This window comes from Notechis scutatus, chromosome 1 (genome assembly GCF_049901735.1).
Source record: "Notechis scutatus isolate UNSWTSFEM ecotype Mainland chromosome 1, rNotScu1.2, whole genome shotgun sequence".
In the NCBI taxonomy this organism is placed as follows: Eukaryota; Metazoa; Chordata; class Lepidosauria; order Squamata; family Elapidae; genus Notechis; species Notechis scutatus.
In genome coordinates, this window is record NC_142009.1 from 28,514,590 (window position 1) to 28,542,337 (window position 27,748).

Consider the following 27,748-nt stretch of genomic DNA (forward strand, 5'->3'; position numbering starts at 1 on the left):
TCGTCAACACAGAAACTCCCCAGCACATTTTTCTAATACAAAGAATTAAATGCTGCTTCAACAGCAAGTAACAAAGAGACTTCATTAAATCAAAGCACTTTTCCAATTTGGAAATTATTTCAGTTCTCATCGTGACATTTTCCCACTGCAACCAGTTTTTTAACTTTACCCTTGGCTTTTCTGGAATAACAGCAGGCAAGCTTAATGAGCCACAGCATCAAGAAGTTCTGGCCACTGCACTATATGTGGCTCACAAGCCTCCTTTGGGCCCCACCCAGCTGCCCCAGGTCATACTGCTGAATAATGGTGGCATGATTTTCTCTTGAATTTTGGCAAAACAAAAATATGTAAAAGAGGTACGCAAAAACTCAAGTTTTAGTTTGCATTATTGTTCTTTGTTTAAGTTTGCATTATTGTTCTTTCAGTTTGCATTATTGTTCTTTGTTTAAGTTTGCATTATTGTTCGTTGTTTAAGTTTGCATTATTGTTCTTTGTTTAAGTTTGCATTATAGTTCTTTGTTTAAGTTTTGGGGGTTTTATATGACGTTAATAATTCCTGGGCAACAGATACTGGATCAAGAGGATGATCCTGCTGTTGGCTTCTTTAGGAAGTTGAATTAAAGTTTGGGTGGCATTTTTGTGGAGACTTTCTGTGAGGCTGATATATTTTAAGGTAGCTTCTTCATCCTGCATATCAATGCTACATCATGCCTGCCAGAAATGGAGGAAGGAAAAGTCCAATTGTCCCCAGCAAACAGACAAAAATAAACATCCAGAGGAAGATGCGGTCAATCACCATGGCAACATATTTCCAATCTTCTTTGACCTGAAACAAATGAAAAATCATGACCAGGGTGATCAATCATCAAGTTAACTGATATTCACCATGATTGGGATGGGAAAACTTAAAAACATATCACAAATGCTTCAGTAACTTAGTCCCAGCTGCAGTAGGTTAGCACTAGCACTAGCACTAGCACTTAGACTTATATACCACTTTACAGAGTTTACAGAGTCAGCATATTGCCCACAACAATCAGGATCCTCATTTTACTGACCTCGGAAGAATGGAAGGATGACTCAACCTTGAGGCTGGTGAGATTTGAACTGCCAAATTGCAGGCAACCAGCAGTCAGTAGAAGTAGCCTGCAGTACTGCCCTCTAACCACTGCACCACCATGGCTCAGGTTAAGTGAGCAAGTAGGCATAGTAAGTATCAATGTGCCATACCATAGAATAATTATCTATCAGAGTTAAAAGAGATAGAAAGCAAAACTAACAGGGTTGGGCTGAAAAAAAATCCAGGTGAGCACTAAATAGCAGCAAAGAGGATACTTTATGGCAGAGGTCTCCAAATTTGGCAACTTTAAGACTTGTGGACTTCAACTCCACAAGTCTTAAAGCTGCCAAGTTTGGGGACCCCTGCTTTATGGTATCCCATAATTATCTACTGAGTAGTTGTCAAGATTTTGGTATTCCAGATATGGCAGCTCTACAGAATATAGGGTAGAAAATTCAATGTGCTGGATGAAACTATTCAGTTAGTTGGGTTCCTTCAGACTTGGGTTCCTTCAGGCTTAAGGAAAACAAACTCTTCCAAACTTTCAGATTCGTGCTGGAGCCCATCTTTAGGGAACTTCTCTCTAGCCCAGCTTATTTAGCTAGATAGAAGTTCCCTGAAGATGGGCTCCAGCACGAATCTGAAAGCTCAGAAGACAAACCTCTGGCCCCAGTAACTGACCCAGATTGGATCCTACGACATTATCCTGGAACATATATATAACATATATATTCTCCTTCATTCATGAAAAACAAAATTGCCTGGGAATAACTTTGGCAAACTGTGGGGAGATGTATTCATTTGGAGCCCACAGATCCATCTAAATTGGATGAACCTGAAATAGGAGGCCTTGGGGTGTTTTTTTTTTTTAAAGAGCTACAACAAGTGTCACATGCCATATAGATCAATGTCCCTACTCTTGTACATTGGGTGTTCAGAGAAAAACAAAGGTATATTTTCTTCTGGACCATTACCAGCCCTGTCTTTCAGGCAGGGTATGAAATCACAATATGTCCCTCCAGGCTAAAAGAGTGAACTTTGCCCCGTAAGGAATTTCAGGGACTGAGTTCCTATGGGCAGATCGACCTGGACCCATGATATTGGAGAGTTATGATCTACTAACCACTGTGGTTGGCTGAGAGATTCCTGTCACAATTGTGAATGTGTAATGCTCCAGCCTGTAGAAAAATATGGTAGCAGAGATGGCACTGCCTTAACAGTTCTGCCTCAAGGTCTTTTAATGACATGGCAAATTAAAGAAAATATGTTGTGGATTCTGCTGGCTTTGATTCCCTTCCCACTGAGCATTACCTTCAGCTTGGAAAACATCTACCAATGCTGATGCTACTTCTTAATTTGTGATGAGACAACTTTGGCCAGGGCTAAATGTGCCCCTGGAACAGAAAGTTTAACCACCCTCCAAGTTTTATTACTTGACTGATTGATTGATGAGGCTTTACATTGCTTCAGTTTCAGTCAACTCCAAGATATTCACACTCCAACAATAGCTCTAATAAAGGCAAGGCAGTAAAACATTGTAATATAGCATTCTGTTTGTGGCATCACGTCTTTTTCAGCAGCCTGGTCTCCAGAGCTATTCCTTAAGGCAGTGTGTCTGTGTAAACAAAGGAAGTCCATTTCTCTACTTCCTATCATTGCTTAAGCAATAAGGTGCAGGTGTGGATATGCATTCAAAGAGTGTCTAACTAGCCCAAAAATAGCCAGGCTGATTGGTGGTGGGTGGGATTGCACCAGTGAGGCAGAAGGGAGCCAGTTGGATTCTTGCTCCCAATGTCATTTGCTAGCTAGAGAGCTGGAGAGTATGAAGGGGTGTGTGTGTGTGTCTGTGTCTGTGTCTGTGTATCTGTGTATGTTGCTTTACAAGTCAGTCTTCCCACCACCACACATGACCCATGAGGTGGCAGAAACCTTCTGATAAAAGCAAGTTTCCATGAGTTACTGGGCTTCTGGAAGTGGACAATACCATGAGGAATGGCACGTGAAAGAGAGGATAACATGGTCTGAAATGGTAGGACAAGAGAGGAAATCTTCATATACCCTCTTTCATCCCACCATTTTCCTTTTTTCTCTTAATTGATGACTACGCTGGTTCTATAGCAATTAAAATAGAGAGGTGGCTAAACTGGATTGTGGATTTGCCTGTGTAAGCCCACTGGTCAGTTCTTGCAGAACTGGCTGGGAAGTTTCCAAGCTGTCCTCAAGCCAAAAGCAGAATAATGGACGAAAATGCCTAAAGGTTGAAAGAAAGCGGTGTGGTGACACCAGACAAAGTGGACAATGGTGGTTGGGCAGATTCCAGTCACTGAAAACATCATTGACCACGTTGGCTGTGATTTATCCTAATATGCAAAAACTGTGTTGGGGAAGGAACTAGAATCCCTTAGGACAAATTTAAACTACTGCTGCTGTGGGATGGAAATAAGACAAAAACAGCACCAGGAGAGCATAATATTCAAAAATAGTTAGGAGGCATGTCCATGCCATAATTGAAGGTTGTGAGCCTCTTCAGGGTAAGGATAGCATCCATAGCATCCATTTCCAGCAGACCAACCTCTAGGATGATTAGAAACAATTGGATGAGGCCAATTTTGGATGCCTGATACCTGCTTTTATATCTATCTATCCATCATCCCACCATGGGTGCCTAGGAGGAGAGGCTGATATTAGAGCTACTGGTGACATTTTTACCTGTGTTAAATGCCTTTTCTATCCAGTTGCAATTGAACATTTAGCTGTTTCTTTTTTCTTGCTGTTACAAAAAAATCACTTTTAAATCAAAGAACTGATGCTTCAGTTTTTATCTCACCAGAAGGAGAAAGGACGGCTGTTCTCTAGTCACAGACATCAAAATTACTACAGGGGTCTCCAACCTTGACAACTGTAAGACTTCTGGACTTCAACTTTGGCAAGGTGTTGCACGGGTCTCCAACTTTGCAGACATCTTCAACCTTGGCAACTTTAAGGGGATCTTGCAGGGGTCTCCAACCTTTCCCTAGCATGGCTGGCTGGGGAATTCTGAGAGTTGAAGTCCACAAGTCTTAAAGTTGCCATAGTTGGAGACTGTAATTAAAGCTAGGAGATGATGCCATAGAGCTGTATTGTTGTTATTGTTTTCCAGTTTATGGCTGAGTAACTGGATCAGGCTGCTAAAAGCCTCAGGTCTCTTTCACAAACCAGTTTTAAGGAAAAACCTAACTAAGATATTTCCTTCCTTCAGGAAGATGGGTGGAAACAAAAAAGTTCTGCATATCCTATAACTAGACGAGCCCTCCAGTCCCATCTCTCTCTCTCACACACACACACACACACACACACACACACATATCTTCAGGTGGCGTGAAAGCCAAAATGGATCACTTCAATTTGTTGATTCTTTCTGAAAAGAAAAGGAACACCTTGTAAAATTCCAATGAAGTTTCAGCTGGAAGGAGCTCCTAAGGTTAAAACGAAGACTGCATGCCATATCTGGCAGACAATGGAATTATAAATTAACAGTGCAGTCCAATGCAGGCTGAATCAGCATAAGCCCATTAAACCTAATTATTCTTATGCGCAAATAAAAATACTGTAGAATAAGTTAAATGAGTCAGCAAAAACAAAATATACATTGCGGGTTGAGTGGGAGAAGTTCACAAAAATATTTGTCCTTGAATTACTGTGTTAATATTGGGATTTGTGATTTTGCACTAATTCAAATTATATTCCTTCCTGCTTCCCTTTTTTCACAAAAGGTTGTCTACCTTCTACTATCCTTCTACTCTGCTAGGCTGATTTCTCTTTTAGATCTAATTCCATCTTAGATTCTTGGTCTAAGCCTAAGGGCTAAGGACACTCTTGCAGACGAGTCTTCAGGCTACTGAATTTAAGTGATTCCACATGATTTAAGTGGAAGCTGGGGCAATATTCCTCAGAGCTGGGGATATATGACAAAAGATGGACTGAGTAGGCCAAAGTTCTAATCCAGAAAAACTGTTCTTAGTATCTCAGACTTAGCGACTCACCGAGAAATCTGCATCCTCAGCCCTCAAGTGATTTGCTATGAAGTGCACCCCTTCCAGTGCCTTCAAGATGCTTGGAGACAGCTGGATGCCCTGCTCAGATGAAGCTGAACTTTCTGTCTTGATAGTGGCTGGGCGATGAACCAGTTCCACAAATGTTCTTCCCAGATGTTGAGCACTGGTGTAGCGATATTGAAGGCATTGGTGGTGGCAGTTGCTTTGCAGGGGTAGCCGGGCAGCCTGAATCATCTCTTCATGATTCTCCTCTTCCTCATCCCACCTATCATCTACGTCTGTCTCCAGCCAACACCGTGAAGTGCTGAGATTTGCTGGAGGCATGTCGTATTGTGCAATTACTTCTTCACTACTCACCCTCAACCCTGAAGCTATTACTGGAGGGCGTTTCATGAAGAGCCAGCGGGGAATGAAATGCAGAAAAACATTCTGGACCCAGTGTGGCATCTTGTGAGTACTGGGTGAGCGATGATGGACGTTGAGAACAAAGACTGTGATGACAATGGAGAGGGTGACAAAGATCATGGTGAAAAGCAAATATTCGCCAATCAGTGGGATAACTAGGGATGTGGATGGGATGATTTCAGTGATAAGTAGGAGAAAGACAGTGAGGGATAGAAGGACAGAAATGCACAGGGTGATCTTCTCACCACAGTCGGATGGCAGGTAGAAGACCAACACTGTCAAGCAGGAAATTAGAAGGCAAGGGATAATGAGATTAATGGTGTAGAAGAGAGGCAAACGGCGGATGATGAAACTATAAGTGATATCAGGGTAGATCTCACTGCAACAATCATATTTCTTGGTATTATAAGTGCCCACTGCACTGATAATGGCCCATTCCCCACTTTCCCAGTAGTCCTTAAGGTCAACGTGGTGCTCCATGCTTTCCAAATCAATCTTGGCCTTGTCATAAGTCCATGAACCAAATTTCATTTTGCAGTTCTGTTGATCAAAGGGGAAGAAGGTTACATCAATGCTGCAGGAGCTCTTATAGATGGCTGGCGGCACCCACTTCACACTGCCGTTAGAGAAAAGGTGAGCCTTTATCATATGGGTGACAGCAAACTCTCCATCAGCACTGGAGAGAAAAGAAGAGAGGAGTTAAGAGGAGACTGTTTAACCTTAAACAAACTTCTGCATCTTGAGGCATTATATAGGGACAGCACTGAGTTAAAGCCAATCAAGAAAGTCGTCTCGTATATTGATTTATTGTGACAAAAACCTTGAGGAACCAGACAGTCCTCTCCCTACAAACAAAACTATTTTGAAACTCATATTTTTCTCTGTTCACAAATATTATTTACTAATACTAAGAAAATACATCTACACAATATTTTGAATCCTAGGTTAAGGATTAAGTATAAGTCATCATGTAGTAATCTTATAAGAAGGGGCTTTAATAGTATATTCTGTCAGTGTATAAGAATTTATGAACTGGAATAGCCATGGCAATGAATCAGCCAATGGGGACTGTTTGGTGACTGAGACACAGTTATGTCAGCCACTGAGACCACTTGGAGCCTGGGCATGGCTTAGCTTAACTGTTCTGTGTATAGGGGGGGTCCTTTGTCTCTGCTTGAAAGTGCTTGTACTTGCTACTTCTTCTCTCTACCACATTGCAAGAGCTGCATGGGTATTGTATACATGTATCATGTTTTATATTATTGTATATAAAGAAGTTTCTTCTATATAATGAATCCTGCTGAATTATTTGTTTGTGTGTTGGCTGGATTGCTACAAACTATGTCTTATTTGGCTTTGGCAATATAACTACTAAGGCCTAAATCATGTAAAATAAGGAGCATGAAATAAATACAGGCAGTCTTCAACTTACAACCACAACTGAACCTAAAGTTTCTGTTGCTAAGCAAGACATGTGTTCAGTGGGTTTTGCCCCATTTTACAACTTTTCTTGCCACACCTGTTAAGTGAATCATTGCAGTTTTGTTAAGGTTTTGCTTGTCAGAAGGTTGCAAAAGGTGATCATATGATTTTGGGACACTGCAACTGTCATAAATGTGAGTCAGTTGCCGAGCGTCCAAATTTTGATCATGTGACCATGGGGATCAGTGGTGGTATTCAGCCAGTTCGCATCGGATCTGGTGAACCAGTAGCAAGGATTTGGCGTGGATCACCAAATGGGTAGTAAGTTCTGGCTGGCCATGCCCCTGACTCACTTGCCCCACCTACCCGATGCTCGCTCACCCTGCCCGCCTGACACTTGCCCCTTAAGGTATTACTTTCCTTTTTTTCCCTCCTGACAATCAGCTGTTTATACAATCAGCTGTGCTGGGATTCCCCTTGCTGAGGCCCAGGAAGGCAAAAAATGGAGGGAGGACTCAGCCCCCTCCATTTTTTGCTTTCCTGAGCCGCAGAGAAGCCTTCTGGAAGCAAAAATGCCCCCCTAGAGGCTTTTTCTGAGGCCAGGAAGATCCCAAAACAGAGCATGGAGGGGTGCTGTGTGCCCCTCCCATGCTCTGCTTTTTTTTTCTTCCTGAGCCCCACAGGAACCTTCTAGGAGCAAAATCACCCCCCTGGAGGCTCCTCTGAGGCCCAGAAAGCCCAAAAAAAAGATGGGAGGGTGGCTGCAAAAAAAAAGCCACGTCCACCCAGTCACATGGCCATGCCCACCTAACCACACCCACCAAGCCACGCCCACAGAACTGGTAGTAAAAAAATTGGAATCCCACCACTGATGGTGATGCTGCAACAGACACAAGTGTGAAAAACGGTCATAAGTCACTTTTTTTCAGTGCCATTGTAATTTCAAACGGTTACTAAACAAACTGTTGTAAGTTGAGGACTACCTGTATAACAAAGTTTCACTGCTGCCTACAATTAGCTGCATGGAAATTGTCCTTTTAGAAAGCATGAGAAATGTCAGCTGGACCAAGGGTCACCAACCATTTTGGTGGACCGCAGAGAAATGTCACCCCCAGAGCATCTCCCAAAGCAATTAATCCAGGCTACGTAGAAAAACAAGGCTGTGCTGCCCACATGGCCCACAGGAACCCTCCCCACCCACTCACTCCTTACCCGGCAAACTTGTCTGCTAAATTGCTATTTTTGCTTTTTCCGACCATCAGCTGTTCTGCTGTGCCGGGAGATTTAGATTAGCTAGGAAGCAGGAAATGGTTGCATTTCTTGTTTTCTAGCTAATCTTTAGATCTTCAGCTCTGCTTTTAAACACAGCCGAACTTTCCTTACGGCTGAAGGTTCTATTATTCAGTGCAGACTCATGGCAAGCAAATTTTATGTGACAGACTCAAGTAGCCGATGGCAGATAGATAGAACTCTGAATGAATCTGTGATTCTGTGAACAACTCAATCTGCCTGCCTGCTTTGCCTGATTTTTGGTAAAACTTGCTTTTTTTATATAAAAAATGTAATATTTACATACATGTGTATTGTTGAGTTAATTTGATGAGTTTGCTTGCAAGCAAATTTTATGTGACAGACTGAGCTAGCCAATGGCAGATAGATAGATCTCTGAATGTGTGTGATTCTGTGAGCAACTCAATCTGCCTGCCTGCTTTGCCTGATTTTGGGTAAAAGTTGCTCTTTTTTAATAAAAAATTCAATATTTATATAAATATTTATAATATTTACATATAAGCCATGCCCAGCCAGTCACATGACCACCAAGCCTCACCCACAAATTAGGCCATGCCCACAGAACCAGTTAGTGGTCCCTAGGATTTAAAATTATGAGTTTGGTGGTCCCTGAGGTCCAAAAGGTGGGCGACTCTTGAGCTGGACTACTTGAAGATGACTTTGGAACTGAAAAGCCACATGTAAAGAAGAATTAATGGGGTAGATTAACATCAGATTGGAAATCAGTATTCATTTTAATAGCAGCCACCAGAATTTGTATTTATTAGCCCTCATGCAAGCTCTGTTCATCAAACCATTTGTTCACACCAGCTTTTTCTGACCCTTCACTTTAGGGACAATGTAAAATTTGTTCTTTGCTGCCTACCAATACTTTTGTAGGATTTCAGATGAATTTCTGAGCTCTATCTGGTGATGCTGGTAACCAAACCTGTGACCTTCCTCATTGAGAGGCTGTCCTCCACCACAAATACCAGCGGTAAACTCATCTCATAGAGGGTGGGGTGCCTACAAGGTGTTTGTTTTGAGAATCAGCGGAATAATTGTCAACTTTCAAACAAAAGAGCTACTGAAATCAAAAATATCAAATTATCTCCAAAAACTGTTTGACCTTCAAAGGGGAACAGAAACTATAACTGATTCCAGCCTCACAGCAATTGTAGCGCATATTTAAGTGATGCTTTTGCGCAGGGTGATAATATATTGATGTATAAGCATCGGCAGATGAGAGCTGATGTGGCTATTTGCTCAGAAAGCACCTGGATTTGCACATTTCACAACTCAATATTATTTTAATTCAAACATCAGCACTTTACAATTTGCATAATTTTAAGAATTCATAGTCTGCTATTCCCTTCATCATTTCTGATGATGACCGCTGGATTGGCTAGATCATAGCAGCAGCAGCAGCAGCAGCATGTGGAAAAGAGTTAAATGAACCACTCCCTCCAGATCAATATATTATAAACAGCATTGGAAGGGAACTTGGAGGTCTTCTAGACCAGAGGTCGCCAACCTTTTGGACCTCAGGGACCACCAAACTCATAATTTTAAATCCCACGGACCGGAGACCCTGGGAAAATCCCCAAAAAAGTCTGCAGGAAAATTCCCCTTTCCTACCAATCGATCATTCTTTATTTGGGATTGCAGGATACTGTCTCCAGCTTGGTTCTCGGGGGAGAGGGGAGACTTTTGGCTTCATGCAAGGAAAGCAGCAGAAGCAGCAGAAGTCTTTCTTTCTCTTCCCCAAACTCCGACAGAAATGAGTCTTTGTGAGACTTGTCGCGCTGGCGCAGCCTCTTGAAGGGTCCCAAAGACTCATTTCTGGCAGTTTGGGGGAGAGAAAGAAAGACTTTTGCTGCTTTCCTTGCATGCAACCAAAAGCATAAGAAGAAAGAAACAGAAAGAAGCAGCCCAGTGGCCAGGCCAGGCGCATGGGTGAGTGGGGCAACTTTCCCCCACTCCGCCCTTTCCCCCCTCCCCTCACTACCGAGTGTTGTTCACAATGCAAGCAACGCAAGCCTTGTGTTCCCGCAGGCCATGTGGGCAGCACAGCCTTGTGTTCCCGCGCAGCCTGGATTAATTGCTTTGAGGGTGACATTTCTCTGCGGACCACCAAAATTTTCTCACGGACCACAAGTGGTTCCCAGCCCACTGGTTGGTGACCACTGTTCTAGATCAACTTCCTGCTCGAAAAGGAGACACTATATCATTCCAGACAAGTAGCTGTCCAGTCTCTTCTTAAAAGCCTCCAGTGATGGAACACCCACAACTTCTTGAGCTGTTCCACTGATTGATTGTTTTCACTGTCAGGAAATTTCTCCATAGTTCTAGGTAGGATCTCTCTTGAATGACCTTCCACCTGTTATTTTTTGTCCTGTCCTCAGGTGCTTTGGAGAATGTGGACTCCCTCTTCTCGGTGACAACCCCTCAAATACTACAAGACAGCTATCAGGTAACCCCTAATCCTTCTCTTCAATATGCTAGACATACCTAGTTCCCTTAACCATTCATCTTCAGTTTCCGGTTTGTCGGCACGAGCGCGTAGGGATTCGCGAAGCTGCGCGATCCCTGCCGCGCTAGCCGTTTTGGGGCTCCGACCGGACGGGTGCGGAGCAAGGCTGCCCTGCAGGGGTAGCTGAAGGTAAGGGGATCCGGAGGAAGGGTTTGGGGGTGTTGCAGACCCCCTCCCTGGCCGGCAGAACCCCCTGTTACCAGGACGGTGCAGCGGCGGTCCGTAATGGCCGCCACAAAGAAGTTGACAGCCGGGCAAGTATGCGCAGGAGGAAGAAGAGAAAGTTATTGAAAGTAAAAGTTCTTCTTGGTCGACCCAGGGCTTTGAGATTTATCTAATTTAATTCCTGGAAAAGATGGTTTTCTGATGATTTCTTCCACAAGAGAAAAAAAAGCGGCTATTTTGAGGTGCTGAAGGGAAAGTTTACTCTCCTCCCGACGGAATTAAGCCGGAAGGGAGAGGATAAAGAAAATATATAAATTTGGATCTTGTTGGAGGAGATGCCTTGAAGACTTGAGGACAGAAATACAATCTTAATAAGGCTTTAAAATATAGACTTGGATTCTTTATTTCTATTTGTTTGATACCACCCCTGGAAGAGGAAGGGGAATTTTGGCTTGCTTGGATTTATTGAGAATTGTGGATTTTGGGATTGTTTTGCCTTTCTCTCGGAATATTTGGTTGGTGTAAGAAGAAAGAGGAATAAAGAAAAGAAAAGATTTATTTATAATGGCTTTCCTTTTTGAAGACCTGAGGGATGAATATGAGCAAACAAAAGCAATCTGCAAAGATGGCATGGAAAAAGCTTTTCTATTTCTAGAAATGGCGCTGGTTAATTACCAACAGACAATGGAACAGATGGAAACGGAAGAAGAACAACAAGGAAGAGACGAAGACGCCATCTTCATTGAATCCCAAAACTTATCTAAGGAAGAAGGAAGGAAGAGAGCAAGGAAAATGAAGGACTTAAGATCTAAAAAAACATTTGAGAAAGAGAAAAATATGATGCAAAACAAATATAATGATAACAAACAAGAGAAAAAGGGAACGCAACAGAGAAGGGATCCCAGCAAGGCAGAGGTTAGAAGAAGAAGGGGGTAGGAAGATTTGGTGGGGGAAGAAAGAAAGGGGAAAGGCGGAGAAAAGCCTCAAAGCTTTAAAATTGGATGGGAGAAGAGGGATTTTTTTAGAGACAAAGGATGAAATATAATTTTCTGTAAGAAAGATTCTGCTAAGGTACAGAAGATGGTATTGTAACATTTATATTTGAAATAGTAAATTAGAATGGTTTAAGATTTAATAAGAAATTAAAATGTTGAAGTTTTTATTAATGATTGATTTTTAAAATGTAATAAAATATCGAAGGAAAGGAGGATACAATGTATTTAAACATTTTTGGTGGATAGAATGTACCAAGCAGAACCAAATTGGGTATTTGTTATGCTGAATGTTAATTTTACTAACTTAGGGGAGGATAGAAAGGCATCATACTCTGATTAGTGATTTCAGGAGAAATTTTTCTTTTATTATAAGAAGAGATAGAGGGATAAATGAATGGGCAAAAGATACAAATTTAATGATTTAATTAAGATGGATTAAATAAGATAGAAATGTGAAGAGTGATATGTGCTATTATTTTAGCCCATGCAAAGAGAGGTAACTGGGGCCAAGGTACTTTACTAAAAGATTTTTTTATGTTTGTTTGTGTTTGTTTGTGTTTTATGAGAATATTGGGGAAATTATTGTAGAAAGACAGGGAAAGATTCAATATGTAATGATTTGTTTGTTGTTGAAACTTTTAATAAAACTTGTTTTAAAAAAAAAAAAACCATTCATCTTATGGCTTAGCCTCTGTACCCCTTACCATCTTTGTTGCTAAATATACCAAATCTGGTATATTTATGCATATCCTGGACAATCCTTTCTATCGTCCTTCCCATCAAATCCTCCCCTCCTCTTCCTGCCCACCACTAAGAAAATGCCAAAGACATGAGACAAATAAACTAGCATTGAACACAGAATTCATGAGGGCCATTTGATGGCAGCATAATACCAGCCAATTGAAGAAAGCCATTCCTCATGGATTAAACTAAGATTTGCACACAAGAGAGAAAGAAAAGATATTTGCCAGTATTCCTTAGAGGATAATAGGCTGGCCATCATCCTTTAAGTTTGCATTGCTACTGAGGGAATACAACATTTCAGCAGCAGTTGACAGTGGAATACATCATCATAGAGTGTGTGTGCAGTGTGATTGCAGAAACTAATTTATTAAGATACAAATTTGCTGTTTTCAAGAACAAACCCAAAACGCAGCACAAGTTTGGAACTGCAGAGAGACCACAAATTTTGCTCAAGGCCATTTATGAATCTGGAGAGATCATATCTGTCAAACCAAACAAGTGTGGTTTGTTGAAGCAATCACAGATTCATCTAACTTAACAGCCTACCTCCACCAGAAGACAGTGCCTTCTGGTAAACAGGACAAGAATGGAACAATGGGGATATAAAAGTAGCATGCCTCACTCCAAATGTCCCAATTTTGATAAAATATTTCACTGGATACAAAAATCTCACCATGAGGATGAAATAAATACCAATTTGCATAATGGTATCCTAAGTCTCATGAGTTACAAGTAGCAAATTGCATATTGGAAAACTGCTGAATTGGAATGTATTAAGATTGAGCATCTTATTAAGCTGTCTCTTTACTCGTAACAAACAAATGATTGTTCATATGATATTGTACAAGTAGAATGACTGCTAGTTTTTTGAATGACAATTATTACTCCCTGCATCTTCTGCATTTCATTTCTCTTAGAGCTTACTGTTTTGTATCATCATTCCATCACTCTCTCTTAGATCATTTATTGAGGTCTGCAGCTGGTGGGAATTTATGTATATTACTAAAATGACAATACCTGCATGATTCTGCATGACTGCAGGATGGGTATAATTTATAGATATGTTTATATTTGAGATGTATTGCTATTCTACCAAGAACGCAAGGATGGTTGATGCTTTTGGAATTATTTATGGTTGAAAGTCTTCTTCCTCTTACTAGCTAACACTTGTTTTTATTTTATTTTTTCATGTTTTTTCATTTATTTTAGGACGCAGATGTAAATATTCATAAGATTGTCCAAAATGAAGATCTATCTTATGACTGAAATATATAGAACTTGTCATAACATAAGTGGTGTGGTTGTGGATATTCTGTCTTTTTGCTCACCTTTCAGGGGATTACTTGGACATGTTCCACCCACATCAAAATTAACAAGTAAAATTAATAGCAGTAACTAAGACACCCTCACTCTGTCTCACACACACAATGTAGAGGAACACCGAGATGATCTTGGAGAAGATACGTAATGACCAACCATGAATTTATAAGTTTAGCCCAGGGGGGGAAAAACAATGAAAAAGAAACTTAAGTTTGTTTTGCACTGCTTCTTTCTGATGTAGGAGAGAAGGAAAGGAAATCTGACAAGCTTTCAAGATTCTGTTATTAAAATCTATATCACTAAAACTGAGTTCTGGAATTTCTTGTGCTATCTGTTTCTTGATCAACTAACCTCAAAGTACTAAACATGTACATATATGTTTGAGCATGTGTGTGTGGTTACATATATAGTTAGGATATCTCTGCCCTGATAAACTCTGGATCTTAACTCCCACAGTCACACAGAAAAAGTTGGCTTATCTTCAGTTTAAGAAAATGAACATCTGTGTAGGGTTTTTTTCTACATAGGATGCTGCCAGTGTGCCTCTATTTCATTTGCATTTCTAACATCCTCTCAAATTGTACACAAGAAGATAGATGAATGCCAAGGACATGTACTATGCTTTCCACAAAAACAATCTTATCTTTATCCCTAATATTTGAAGTGCAAAAAGTCACATTTGGGAGAAATGAGCAGAGGCATCATGGAATGTTTTTTTTTTAAAGAAGAAGACAGTAGTCATGATCCTGTGATGGAAACTCCACTCCATTTTTATGTGCATTATGCAACACATTACATCGGGATTGTGATGACCCAGAGTAACAAAACGTAACAAACTCCAAAATGTAAATAAATGTACTTTAATGCCTCCAACTTGGCCCCACTGTTCAATAATTCTCAGTTGGAGACAAAACGTACCCAAAAATAGTCTTCAAAAGAAAGCAATACAGTCCGAACTTAATGAGCAGATAGAGGTGAAATAAAAAACCAAACAATGATGAAATTTCTACAACGAGCCAGGATAAGTAATTACCAAATTCAAGGAGATAACAAGGCACAGTCTGTTGGAAGGACAGATAACTTCCACCCAAAATAACACATGCTTTGCTTCTGGCAACGCTGTGTTGTAATCGTCTCTCTTATTTACTAGTCTCCCGAGCTGCAACCAATGAGGAGAATCATGGCCGCTTCCTCTCTCGTAAGCCAAGTTGTTGCCTTCTCCATTCCTCCCTGTGTGTCCTAGGATGCAGAGGGGATGGGCCTGGTTCTTCCTCTGACTGCCCAGCTGGCCTCTGCCCTTCCCCAGCCTCCTCCACAACCTCCGGAGCCACACCTCCACTCCCTGTCGGCTGTTCCTCCTCTCCCTCAGAGTCCAACTCTACCAAAGGCATGACAGGGATGTCCTACTTTGGCAACTTTAAGGCTTATGGATTTCAACTCCCAGAATTCCCCAGCTGTGGGGGAATTCTGGGAGTTGAAGTCCATAAGTCTTAAAGTTGCCAAAGTAGGACACCCCTACATTAAACAATAATAGGGTTTTGATCACATGTCCTGACCGCCATCTTGATTTTTTGTTTCTTCTTATGGAAGTTCATGGAAATGGAAGAGTCTCTCTCCCCTGAAACTCAGATTTGCTGTTGATCTTCATTCATGTGACAAGGGAAAAGTCCCTCAAAACCAGTCATTCCGAATTAAACTCGGAGCTTTGTGGAAGCCAACTTTTGAAATTAAGTTAGAAGACATCACTTTGCTCTGCAGCAGGTTAGTATCAAAGCAGTTGGCAACCACTCCACAAATTTATTCAGGCAATGTTCACATAATTTTTTTAATCTAATTACAGAATTTATTATCTTCATTCACATCGTACATTAAGCCCCCAAAGAAATTTTAGTGAAGGTCAAGAGAACCAAATTTAGCATCTGATATTAATGCAGCCATTACATTTGTAAATGTTTGGTCCAATGTGGCTCAGTGGGAACATTCAGTTTCAAGGAGCATCCATCTGAATACACAATAGGCAGAATGTCGGAGTTACCACCAACAGACATACGTTGCCTCCAAATTTGTTCCCATAGGTATAAAATATCTAACAACCCTTACCTCCATTTCCCAGTGTTCATAATCATTCTGGACTAGGCTTCATTCAGCTCCTTTATTTCATGACATTTAGTTTAGAAATCTATCTCTGTGTTTTCCTTTGCATTAGTCTTTCTATGTTACGTTTTTAAGGAAGACTTTTTTTCAGTACAATGTTGAGATTTGTTTACATTTGTATTTGTCACTGTCCCAATTCATCCAGATGTACAAACCCATCACCTACTTGTTATACAGCACAATATCTGGGATCCAAATCATCTCGGAAGGTACTCGAATAGAAGTAACATTGTCAAAATCTGTTGGATTCCACTGAAGCTTGTAGTCATTCCATTCCTGGTGGTAAGGAAGAAGTCAGTGTTCATTCCTTTCTAACAGGATGATGTGATTATTTACAAGGGTACAACAAAGATTGTTTCTTTATTTGTTTATTTACGAAACTTATTTGACCACCCATCCCATACAATGAATCTAAATGGCTCAAAACAATTCATAAAACATAGTTAAAAAGAAAGATATTGTTCTTCCCATGCAGTAGATCAAACATCCTCATAGCTCAACCATGGTTCTCGATTAATACTTGGGGCAAGAATCAGGACTTCACAGCCCTCCAGAAGGTTAAAAGGGAAGGAATCCCTCTGATCTCAGGTAGGAGGATCTTCAAAAGGGCTGGGATGGCACACCTCTGAGGTCCCACTGGAAGGTCACAGGAAAAAGTGGAGACCTGGAGCACACCCATCTCATCTAATCTTGTAAGACAAGTAGATACCCTCAAAAGAGGCACTCCTGCGAATAACCTGGCCCTGTGCCCTATGGATCTTTGAAATGTTAATCAACACTTTGAATTGCACCAGAAAGCAACTGGAAACCAGTGCAGCATGTGCAGTAGTGGTGTTACTTGGGTGATCTGTAGGGAACCCAAACTGTGTGTGTTGCTGAATTCTGGATCACTTGCAGTTTTTGAATGGTCTCCAAGGGCAGCCCCCTTGGAGTAATCCAAATGGGTAATCCAAATGACTAAGCCATGGGTGACTGTGAGCAAGGCCTCCTGGTCGAGCAATGGGTTCAGTTGGTGCACAAGGTGGATTTGTGCAAAGGCTCCCCTGGCCACAGCTGCCACGTGCCCTTCCATCAGGAGCCAGGAGTCCAAGAAGGCCCTCAAATTACAAACCAGAGCTGTAAGGGGTAATGATACCTATACAAAGTCAGAGATATAATTTTTTTTCACGAAGCAGGTAGATTTATAGGACACACTAACCCAGAAAAATCTAACTATGGTTAATAGTAGCCAAGACCATATCATGGAAAAGCAGCTGTTAGCTTTTTACTGAACTTGATGGTGTGAACACAACGATGGTGGGTTCAGACATTGTCCTCCCTGGTTTTGAAAAAGGATTAAATAAACAGACTATAGCTCTCAAGAATACAATACATTGGCCAGCCTACAGTAGACACCCACCATATTCACACGTGTAAAAGTTGGAAAAATAACACAAGGGTTGCTATAATGCCCTGTGGATTCTCTATTAGAAGTGGAAAAACAAAGGAGGATGCTACCCCCTTTACATGGCACAAGATCCATATAATATTGTTGCATGTGGATAATCAATCTTTTGAGTCTCCCAGCTTCAATTGTACTAGATGGTTCCCAAAGTGGGCAGTACTGCCCCCTGGGGGGGGAGCCTTAGGGGGGGCGCTGAGAGGCAAGGGGGCTGGCAGGGGGCGCTAGGAGGTGGCAAGGGGGTGCTGGAAGTGAGCAGCAGGGCACAATTCAGGGGTGAGAAAAAATCCCGCCGCTGCCGCGTTCGAGGCAAGACCCCACACGATCACCCCATTGACTTGCACGCTCTGGTGCAAGGAGCTCAATGGGGTGATCCTGGGGGCCTCAGCCCGAACGCAGCGTTGGGAAAGGAGAGCAAAGCCAGAGTGGCTTTGCTCTCCTTTTCAAACATCCCGCCGCCGCCGTGTTCGGGGCGGTGGAGCCTCGCCCTGAATGCAGTGTTGGGAAAGGAGAGCAAAGCCAGAGTGAGCAAAAAGCCAGAGTGGCTTTGCTCTCCTTTTCAAACTTCCCCCCGCTGCCACCATGTTCAGGGCAGCGGGGCCTCGCCCCGAATGCAGCGTTGGGAAAGGAGAGCAATCTAGTCCAATGACCTGCTTCAGCAGGGTTGGAAGGGAGCATGTGTATATGTGTGTGCATGGCTGTCAAAACTCCAAAAACAGGTCAAGTAGTTCTGGGGAGGCCAGTCATAAATTAGAACACTTGCTAAGCAACCGATCATTAAGTGAGGACCACTTGTATTTGGATTGCCAGTCACCAAACCACGCCCACCCAGTCACATGACCAGCAAGCCACGCCAACAGTCACGTGTCCAGCAAGCCACGCCCACCCAGTCACGTGACCAGCAAACCACGCCAACAGTCACGGGTCCAGCAAGCCACGCCCACCCAGTCATGTGACCAGCAAGCCACACCTACCCAGTCACTTTACCAGCAAACCACACCCTCAAATTAGGCCACGCCCACAGAAATTTGAATCCCGCCCCTGGGTGAAGGGCATTGAGGATGAGTTTGTAGCACCAAGAGGGCAGTGGACTGAAAAAGTTTGGGAACCACTGTACTAGATTATACCTGTCCTGCTTACCTGTTTCAGCCAAACGTTTGTGGTCATCATTTGATTCTTTTCATCCTTCATAGGCAAAGAAAAAAATAGAGGTATTTGGATTGAATAGAAAGACACACATTAAATCCTGTCACTGCATTGAACCCTAAAAAGTAGGGTAAATTCTGTACTTGTATGGCTGGCTTCTTCAGCATGCTACACAAGGATAAAATTGGAAATTTTGGCATATAGCAGAAACTCGACTGTTGCCTTAGCAGGCTGTGTGAACCAAGCCATTGTGCTAAACCAGGGTCTTCAAACTTTGCAAGTTTAAGACTTGCGGACTTCAACTCCCAGAATTCCTCCTCCAGTCATGTTAGCTGAGGAATTCTGGGAGTTGAAGTCCGCAAGTCTTAAACTTGCAAAGTTTGAAGACCCTTGTGCTAAACATAAGGTGAGTTATCTTTTTGGGCACCGCATATTCCATGAATACAGCAATATAATTGTTGTTTGTTTCGATTTAAGCAGGTTGTATGAACTCAGCCTCTGGAAGCTCTAAGGATAGTGATCCCATTTTTTCATCAAAGAGCACAGATACCTTCTCTTTGACCTCTGAGAATGAGTGTTATAACTGGTTATGTAAGAGCCATGGTGGCGCAGTGGTTAAAATGGAGTATTTCAGACTGATTCTGCCCACAGCCAGAAGTTTGATCCTGACCAGTACAAGGTTGATTCAGCCTTCCATTCTTCCAAGGTCAGTAAAATGAGGACCCAGATCCTTGGGGGCAATAGGCTGACTTTGTAAACCACTCAGAGTATTCTAAAGCACTATGGAGAGGTCTAGGTGCTATTGCTATGTGTCTTCCAAAATGTCTAAAGAAACATATATCCCTGCCTGTTTCCTGTCACCAAATATGATATTCTTCTTCCGTATTCATGGAAGAAGAATATCATCTTCCATGATACTTATTGTCAACTCATAAAATATTTCTATGGTCTTTTTAGAGTTGGCAACAGAAAGGGAGGTGGGAAAGGGGTTTGAAAGAGCAGTGTGGCAGCTTGGAAAGCAAAAGTGCATTCCATAAATAGTTTTTCAAAGATAGTAACTAGATGACTGAAGTTTCTGCCGTGCAAAATTCTAACTGGAGAACATGATTGATGACTCTTGGCTATGGATGTGTCTCATTGGAGAATATGAATTATGATACACCCGGGGGGGTGGGGGAAAACCAGGGTCAAGGGTGACAATGAATTATGTGTCTGAGTCGGCTACATCCAGGCAGTGCCGGACATGTTAACTCCCAATAAATCCTTTTGAAGTTTTGGAAGTTTGGCTTGAGACTCATGATTTAACTGGGATAACTGCTGGAATCCTGACACATATCACATGAATCATTTTTTTAGAAAAAAAATCCCCAAACGCATTCATTTTGAAACTGCAAAGCCAATTCCAAAAGAGGGATTCAACCTGAACCTTTTCTCTTATTGTCATAGTATATTGGCAATACAATTCATACATGTTTTCTCCAGCTACAAATATTTTTTTTTGCTGAAAGTGCTACAGAAAGATCAAGTGCCAGTTCGTATACATACCACATCAATTAGCTGAGCTATGGACAGTCCAAACCGGACAATCACAACATCAGAAGTATTGGGGACCGGCCTGGACCACCGGTTGTAAGCGTGGAAAAGATATCTGAAGAGCCTTTCTTCTGCCTGTGTCTCTGTCCGGCTTTGGGGAGATGCAGATTCTACAACTAGGAACACACAGCCCTGTTAAAGTCAGTCTAACCAAACTTTTAAAAACTGCCATATCATTCTCAAATATTGCAAAATAAGTATTGCAAGTTAACTTCTAAAACAGTTTGAACAATGAAATTAAATATTGAGATCAATGTTCAAACATGACCAGATGTGTTTTTTTTAAAATACTTAAGCTGAACAATCCTTCCACATTTCTTACATTAATCATTCTGACAACCCTGTAAAGGCAAAATCAGCAACTTTATTGAGCATATTGGTGACTCAAATAAGTAAAAAAAAAACCCCTCACCGCAGATCTTGCAAGACTGCTGTATCATGTAAGGCAGGGGTCCCCAACCGCCGGTCCGCGGACCGGTACCGGTCCGCAGAACAAGTCTTACCGGGCCGCTGGTTGCTGGGTGCCGCCATCTTTTTGGTAAAAGTGCTTCCGGTGGGCTTTTCCGGTAGAAAGCTCACCGGAAGCACTTTTTCATCAAAAAGATGGCGGCGCCAGCTCGATGAGCTTTCCGGGTAGAAAGCCATTTCTACCCGAAAAAGCTCACCGAGCGCTGCGCCGCCATCTTTTCGTCAAAAAGATGGCGGCGCCCAGTTGATGCGGCGCATGACCGGGCCACGGCGCCCAGCTGATGCCGGTACCGGGCCGCGGCGTCAAAAAGGTTGGGGATCACTGATGTAAGGGGTTCCCATGTCAAAATCTATGCAAAGACAACAAACTCCATAAGCTCTTACATACTGGTGTGAACTCACAGGAGACTGTGGTAATTTTTGCAGCCAGTAAGGTAGTGAACATTTTAGTATCAAAGAGTAGATGGGCAGCTATATAAATTTGCTAAATCAAACAATCAATTACTAGAATCCTAAAGCTGGAAGAAGGGTTCGTTCAGTTCAGTGCAGGCATCCAGATTAAAACATTGGAAACAAATGAGGGGGGAGACTGAGAGAGAGAGAGAGAGAGAACAAACTATCAAAACAAATTAGTGATAAGCATTACTGGAACTTGCACCAATATTGCATTATGCACAAACAAACACATTTATATGTAGAAAAACTCAAAAATGCAAAGCTCTTGAGCAGAAGTTGGCATGAATAAAAAGGAAATGTACCAGCTCAAGAAAACAAACAAAGCTTAAGGAAAGGATATGTGCTTTCATGTTGCCACAAATTAACAACAGAAAATATGGAAGCTTAGACGCAATCATTATAAATCCTAGCTTTGAATCTAGTAATATCTGCAGGGCAGTCTTAAAAGTCAAGATGGCAATTGTAGCTTGGATCATCATAACACTCCTTTATGATTTTTAATATCGTTATATAACAGAAGCAGAAGGAAGCAAGGAAACATAGTTTGCATCAGTGGGATGACAGTGGTAAGAAAACAGCCAGGCTTGACTAGATCTGATGGCCAAGATCCTTCAAGGCGTTTCAGTGACATAGGGTAGGCGATGTAAGGAGCAGAACTGTTTCAGACTGAAAATTAAATTGAAATCTTCACAGCTCTTCACAACTATACTGCCTCTTCTAAGATCCTTTAGAGATCTTAAGGTTGTACCTCTCAAATGGCCAAAGGAGATGGGAATTGTGGGAACAGTTTGAAAAAGAAGCATTTTCTAAACTGATTTTTGTTGTGCAGTTCTTGCCTCCCCCCCCCCCAAGCTTGTTATTTGCTTGCAGATGTTTTATTATCCACCTAGGTAACATTATCAGTGTTAGAGATGACACCTAATTGGGTAATGGAATGTCTGCAAGAAAACAACCAGGCTCAGGGTGTATCAAGACTCCACAGTTCAACTCTTACAGATACTGTCTTCTACTGAAGATAAATGAACACCCAAAGAAAGATTAGGATGAACAGTTGATCTGCTGTTTATACATTATTATTTTCAACTGTTTTTAATATTCTACACCAACCGGAGTCCTTATGGTATGTGTGCATGTGCCTTTATCTACTTTTTGAATCCTGATGACTGTCTGGATTAATCCATGCACTTTTCTTGGCAAGATTTTCAGAGGTAGTTTGCCATTGTTTGCTTTGTAGAGTTGAGAGAGAGTCACCGGTCCAAGGTCACCCAGCTGACTTTGGGCCTAAGACAGGACTAGAAATGGATGGCCTCCTGCTTTCTAAGCTTGAAACCTTGTATGTCACACAAATGCATCTTGTTACAAAACCTGGAAAGGTAAGCAGACATGGGGACCAACTTTCTACATCAAGTCTTTCAATGGCCAATCTTTAGGTAATTCAAAATAAAATAAGATAAGATTGCAGAGGCCAATTCTGAGGTGGAAGTACACTCAAGCGCAGAGGTCTCCAAACTTGGGGACTTTAAGACTTGTGGACTTCAACTCTCAGAATTCCTCAGCTAGCCATGCTGGCTGGGGAATTCTGGGAGTTGAAGTCCACGAGTCTCAAAGTTGCCTAGTTTGAAGATCCCTGCTTAAGAGCAAAGTTTTGGACCAAATTACAACTGGTGAAGTTGCCAGTAGAAATAGGAACCTTTTTAACTAATGAGACTTGTATTCCATCAAAGATTTTCTGGTTCTTTGTTTATCTCCTCTATTGTACCAAAGGAGTTCTTTCATTTGGACTCATACAGCTGACATCCTTAAAAACTAATGGTTCACTGTCTTTGCATTCTGAGCCAAAAAACCTTTTGGAAAATATCAGGGACAATACCTAACGCTCAGGTCTTGAATAAGCAGCAGTATGTTGTATGTAATAGGCTAACAATCTTTGAGAACATAAAGGAGACTGGAAGAAAATTAAGGGAGGAAATGGGGCTGTTGCAAAAGAGAGCCTTAAGTCCAAGGGAGGTGTAAAACCTGAAAAAAAAGACTTAGCAAAAACTGCCTTAATTACACTAAGCATAAGTTGTGTAGGAGAATTGCTTTGGCAGGTTTTCAAGATTCTGATATGTTACCTTACCAGCAATAAATATATTTCCAGAAACTCAAATAGTTCTTGTTTCCTGAGTTTGCCAGCTTTACAGAAATTGAGAATATAAGACAGTATAAGACAATATCCTGGTTTAAAACTTAATCTGAAGATTGCACATAATATCCACTTCAATCACCCCAGTTTTTAAAACCCTGAATAACAGAGTTGAGAGGGACTTTTGAGGTCTTCTAGTCCAACCCCCAACTCAAGCAGGAAACCCTATACCATTTCAGACAAAAGGCTGTCCAATCTCTTCTTAAAAGCCTCTAGTGTTAGAGAACCCACAACGTCTGGAGGTAAGCTGTTCTATTGGTTAATTGTCCTCACTGTTTGGACGTTTCTCCTTAATTCCAGGTTGCTTCTCTCCTTGATTAGTTTCCATCCATTGTTTCTTGTCTTGCCTTCTGATGCTTTGGAAAATGTTGACCCCCCTCTTCTTTATGGCAGCCCCTCAAAAACCAGAATACTACTATCATGTCACCCCTAGTCCTTCCTTTCTCTAGACTGACCATACCCAATTCTTGCAACTGTTCTTCATATGTTTTTGTCTCCAGGCCCTTAATCATTCTAGTTGCTCTTCTTTGCACTTTTTCCAAAGTCTCAACATCTTTTTTGTAATGTGATGACCAAAACTGGACACAGTATTCCAGGTGTGGTCTTATTAAGGCTTTATACAGCGGTACTAATATTTCATGTGATATTGATTTTATGCCTCTGGTTTAATGCAACCAAGGATTGCATTAGCTTTTTTGGCTGCTGCCACACACCACTGGCTCATGTTCAAGTGGTCATCCACTAGGACTCCAAAGTCCCTCTCACAGTTACTGTTTTTTGAGCCAGGTTTCGCCTAATCCGTATTTGTACCTTTGGTTCTTCCTGCCTAGGTGTAAAACCTTGCTCTTCCAGATGCTTTCTTTTTTAAGTGGGTATTTGCTTTCAATGCAGTTTCTGTATTTATTTGCAAATTTGTATTCTGATTCTTCAAGACGAGGCAATGCATTTGCATTTGGATAAACTGACAAACTACTGTGCCAAATAACTGTCAGGGTAGAAACAAATCCAGCAAAGGGAAAAGCTAGTAAATCACATAATAAATAGGTGCCCTTGGCTCAGGCAGCTTTCCTTGTCCCCAGGGGCAGACTGACACAAAGAAAAAAATAGCCATTTTACATCTGAGAGACTTTAATCTGCCCCTTGGCTGCCCAGGTTATTTTTTCCCCCTGCTGTTGGCAAGTGGATTTGAAATACAGACACAGCCCTACATCTGCTCATTGGGGGAGCACTGAAAAAAAGATCGTACAAGTGGAAGCTTGTGCAATCAACACTCTCAGAAGCACGCAACACCAAAAAACCCATCGGTTAACTCACAACTGATGAAGGAAAATGCAGAAGGACATTTCCCTTGTTTTGCAGCTTGTTCATACGTTTATTGCTGTATTTGTACAGGTCGAGACTCGAGTCAAGCATCTCAATTTTGCCTTTGGAATTCACTCAACGTTGTTAAGCCTGGATTCCCCAACGGGTGTTAACGAAAACAAACTAAACAGAACGTGCAGCGAAGTCAGATAGGAAGACAGGTAAATGCGTGAGATAAGTTTTCTAGTTAACACGTAGTAAAAATACAGATACGCTTGTGCTATCAAAAATATTGTTTATTCCATTTAAGAATTATAGCATAGTCAAATGTAACGGTCCATTAGTCATATATCAATTTCAGTCAAGTCTTGTCGGGGATACTCTATTTGCAAAGTCCGTGTTGAATAGCCAATGTCAGTACACTTACAATAAATCTGTCCAATCTTTATCTTCTCTCCATTGAGAAGAATCAACACTCCTTCGGCAAGAACACAGTCATCAATGCATCCAGTAATTAGGGATCAGTAAGCCAGAGAGAGAGAGCTGAAATTGCCTCGCTTCTAATATAGTGCTTTTATTACCACACCCTTAATTACATTCTTGCAGTTAAAGTTACACACACTTTAATCAACAAACCATGATACCATATTTATTATTTTTACCCAAACCAGTTAGGGTAAACAATGTTATCCCTAACAAACGTGAAGAACTGGCCATAAGTGAATAGAGGCTTGTCAGCAGGGACAGAAGTTTAAAATTGTCAAGATGGCAGAGGGTTGCAATCCATGAACACTCCCACCCTTTTGAAGATGCATCATTCCATTCAAAAGGGGGCAAAATGCATGCTTTGTCTGCCATGGTGCTGCTTTTGACACTTGCCTTCCCATGAATGCCAGGGGGTTTGTCAGCAAACAGAAATTAGGGGGGGGTTTTGGTGGGGGGCGGCGAGTTTTTAATTAGGGGGGGAAAAAAAGGGGGGGGGGAGAAGAAGTATTAAGGGAACAAATGGAAACAGAGCTAAGAATCATAATCTGAAACAAAGAGGTTCTAACAGACAGAAGGGAATCTGGATAGATATCATGGAACTGGACATTCTGAAGGATTAGGAAGGATGTCTCCAAGAAATGACAAGAAAAACAAAACTTATGGGAAAGTATCAAAGATATGGAGTGTGTGTGTAGGAACAGACATATGGGACAAGGAGCAGATCCAAGGACTCAACTAGATACAGAGCTACCCCACAGATGTCCCGGAACATAAATCATACCTCCCTGAGAAGGGTACAGACAGACCAGCCAAAGTTAGCTTGGAGTAGATTGCTTCTTGGTATCTTGGGTTTTTATCCTTTACTACTAAATAAATTAAAACCATCACTTGAATTGCACTTATGCAATAGTCACAAAATAGAACTGGACTTTATCAGCACAAATGCTACTGCTTTTTACACCAACTGCAATTTCCTAGCAGTCATTAAGGACAGTCTCTGATAGAGTGAATTGCAGTAACCCCATCTGGAGATCATGATGACATGAATTCCTGTTGCCAGTTTCCTACTCTAAAAAGCTGCAATTGACCCATCAGCCAAAGTTGCTTACTCATAATCACAGTTTCTACCTATAAATCTAGGCAAAGCCATAAATACAGGAACCTTCCAAGTTATAGACGTGCTCCTTTGGATAGAAGACAACGTCTTCTAAAGTCACCAGGGGAGCCACCTAACCACTATATAGTCACTGAACAAACTGCCACACTGTCTCATCAGGATTCAATTCCAGACACTGGGAAATTACTTCTACAGCATTTCCTCTTTGGCTCTGAATAGAGAAGTACACCCAATAAATCAGTGATACCTCTCCCCCAACCAGTGGATGATTTCCTCCTGCAATTTTTAATTAATGCTAAATGACACAGGTGAGAGGATGGACATTGGCAGCACCCCATATGTAAGAGCCTATAACCTTGACCACTCATCCCCTACTGACAGGTATTACCTACTCAGGAGTAAAACCAGTATAAAATTATTCCCCCAATTCCTGAAATCTTATAGACACTCCAGAAGATACCCATTGAGTAATAAAAAATAAATCTCTTTAACTGATTTGACATTTGGAACATCTCAAACTTCTTCTTTTACTCTAGTTTATGTATTCCTTTGCAACATCCCATTAATCACTCTCTATACTAATTTGCATAATAAGACACTGTTTAAAGAGGGAGGTAATTGAGGTGGTGGAGGGGAAAACATAGTTGTCCCTTACCTGACAGCAGCACAAACCAAAAGGATAGGATGATCCAGGTGGCTGGAAATCCACTCATAAACAGCTCCATCTTCTCAGAGGTTGTTGTTCATCACTTCCCCCTGAAATTCTTGGCCCCAGGATAAAAAATTTGGTCAGTTGCCTCTTTCACTGGCAAAGTCTCACAAAATGATACCTAGAAGGTGAATACACGTTCATCCTATTTGACTCCCTCAGGGAAGGTAGCTGAGCTCAGTGCTGCATCAGTTGGCTTCCTTCCTAGAAGACAGCTGGCTGGTCTTGTCATTGGAGGAACTTCTTGTCAACTGAGATTTGAATATCAACAGGGACCTTCACAGTGTAGAGACAGGTCAAACATGTTGTCCCACATTTACATGGGAATAAAAGAAGGAAAAGAACACTAAAGCAAATCTGCAGGCAAGGACAATAGGACCTAGGACCCTAACAGAATGATATCATGAGGAAGGAAGTAGGACTGTTGTTAACAATCCAGTTATGTTTTAAACAAGATATGCCTAGGGTTACAAGAGAAAAGGTGAAATTAATTCCTCATGGTAGGAATGTGGGGGAGGTTTGAACCTCCAGTGCTAGAACTGGGATTCAGGCAGTTGTTTTTTTGCTCCTTTCTAAAACAGGACACATTGATTAGGGCTTAAGCACCACAAATACACACAGAGAGAGACATAACAGAGAGAAGGAGGGAGGAGGATATCTGCACCTTACATACATTCACATTTTGCAAGTCACATACATGTTTACGTTCATATACACCAGGGTGAGTTAGATCTTTTCAGCAGA

At 41.6% G+C, this 27,748-nt stretch overlaps 1 protein-coding gene across 1 annotated transcript; it reads right to left on the reverse strand.

Moving 5' to 3' along the window:
* Positions 1-372: 372 nt before the first annotated feature.
* Positions 373-27,735, reverse strand: CHRNA2 (cholinergic receptor nicotinic alpha 2 subunit). Its single transcript, XM_087959810.1, has 6 exons — positions 26,951-27,735; positions 20,234-20,391; positions 18,683-18,727; positions 16,268-16,377; positions 5,083-6,175; positions 373-826 (listed from the first exon to the last, which is right to left on the reverse strand). Exons 1-6 carry the CDS (start codon positions 27,018-27,020, stop codon positions 701-703), a joined length of 1,602 nt encoding a protein of 533 aa, XP_087815936.1. The 5' UTR covers positions 27,021-27,735; the 3' UTR covers positions 373-700.
* Between the last annotated feature and the right edge of the window lie 13 nt (positions 27,736-27,748).

Coding starts and splice junctions, on each gene's coding strand:
- CHRNA2 (XM_087959810.1), bottom strand. CDS start 27,020: ATGGAGCTGTTTATGAGTGGATTTCCAGCCACCTGGATCATCCTATCC. Junction 20,392..26,950: donor TTGGTTTGTGCTGCTGTCAG/GTAAGGGACAAC, acceptor TCCTAGTTGTAG/AATCTGCATCTCCCCAAAGC. Junction 16,378..18,682: donor CAAACGTTTGGCTGAAACAG/GTAAGCAGGACA, acceptor CCTTACCACCAG/GAATGGAATGACTACAAGCT.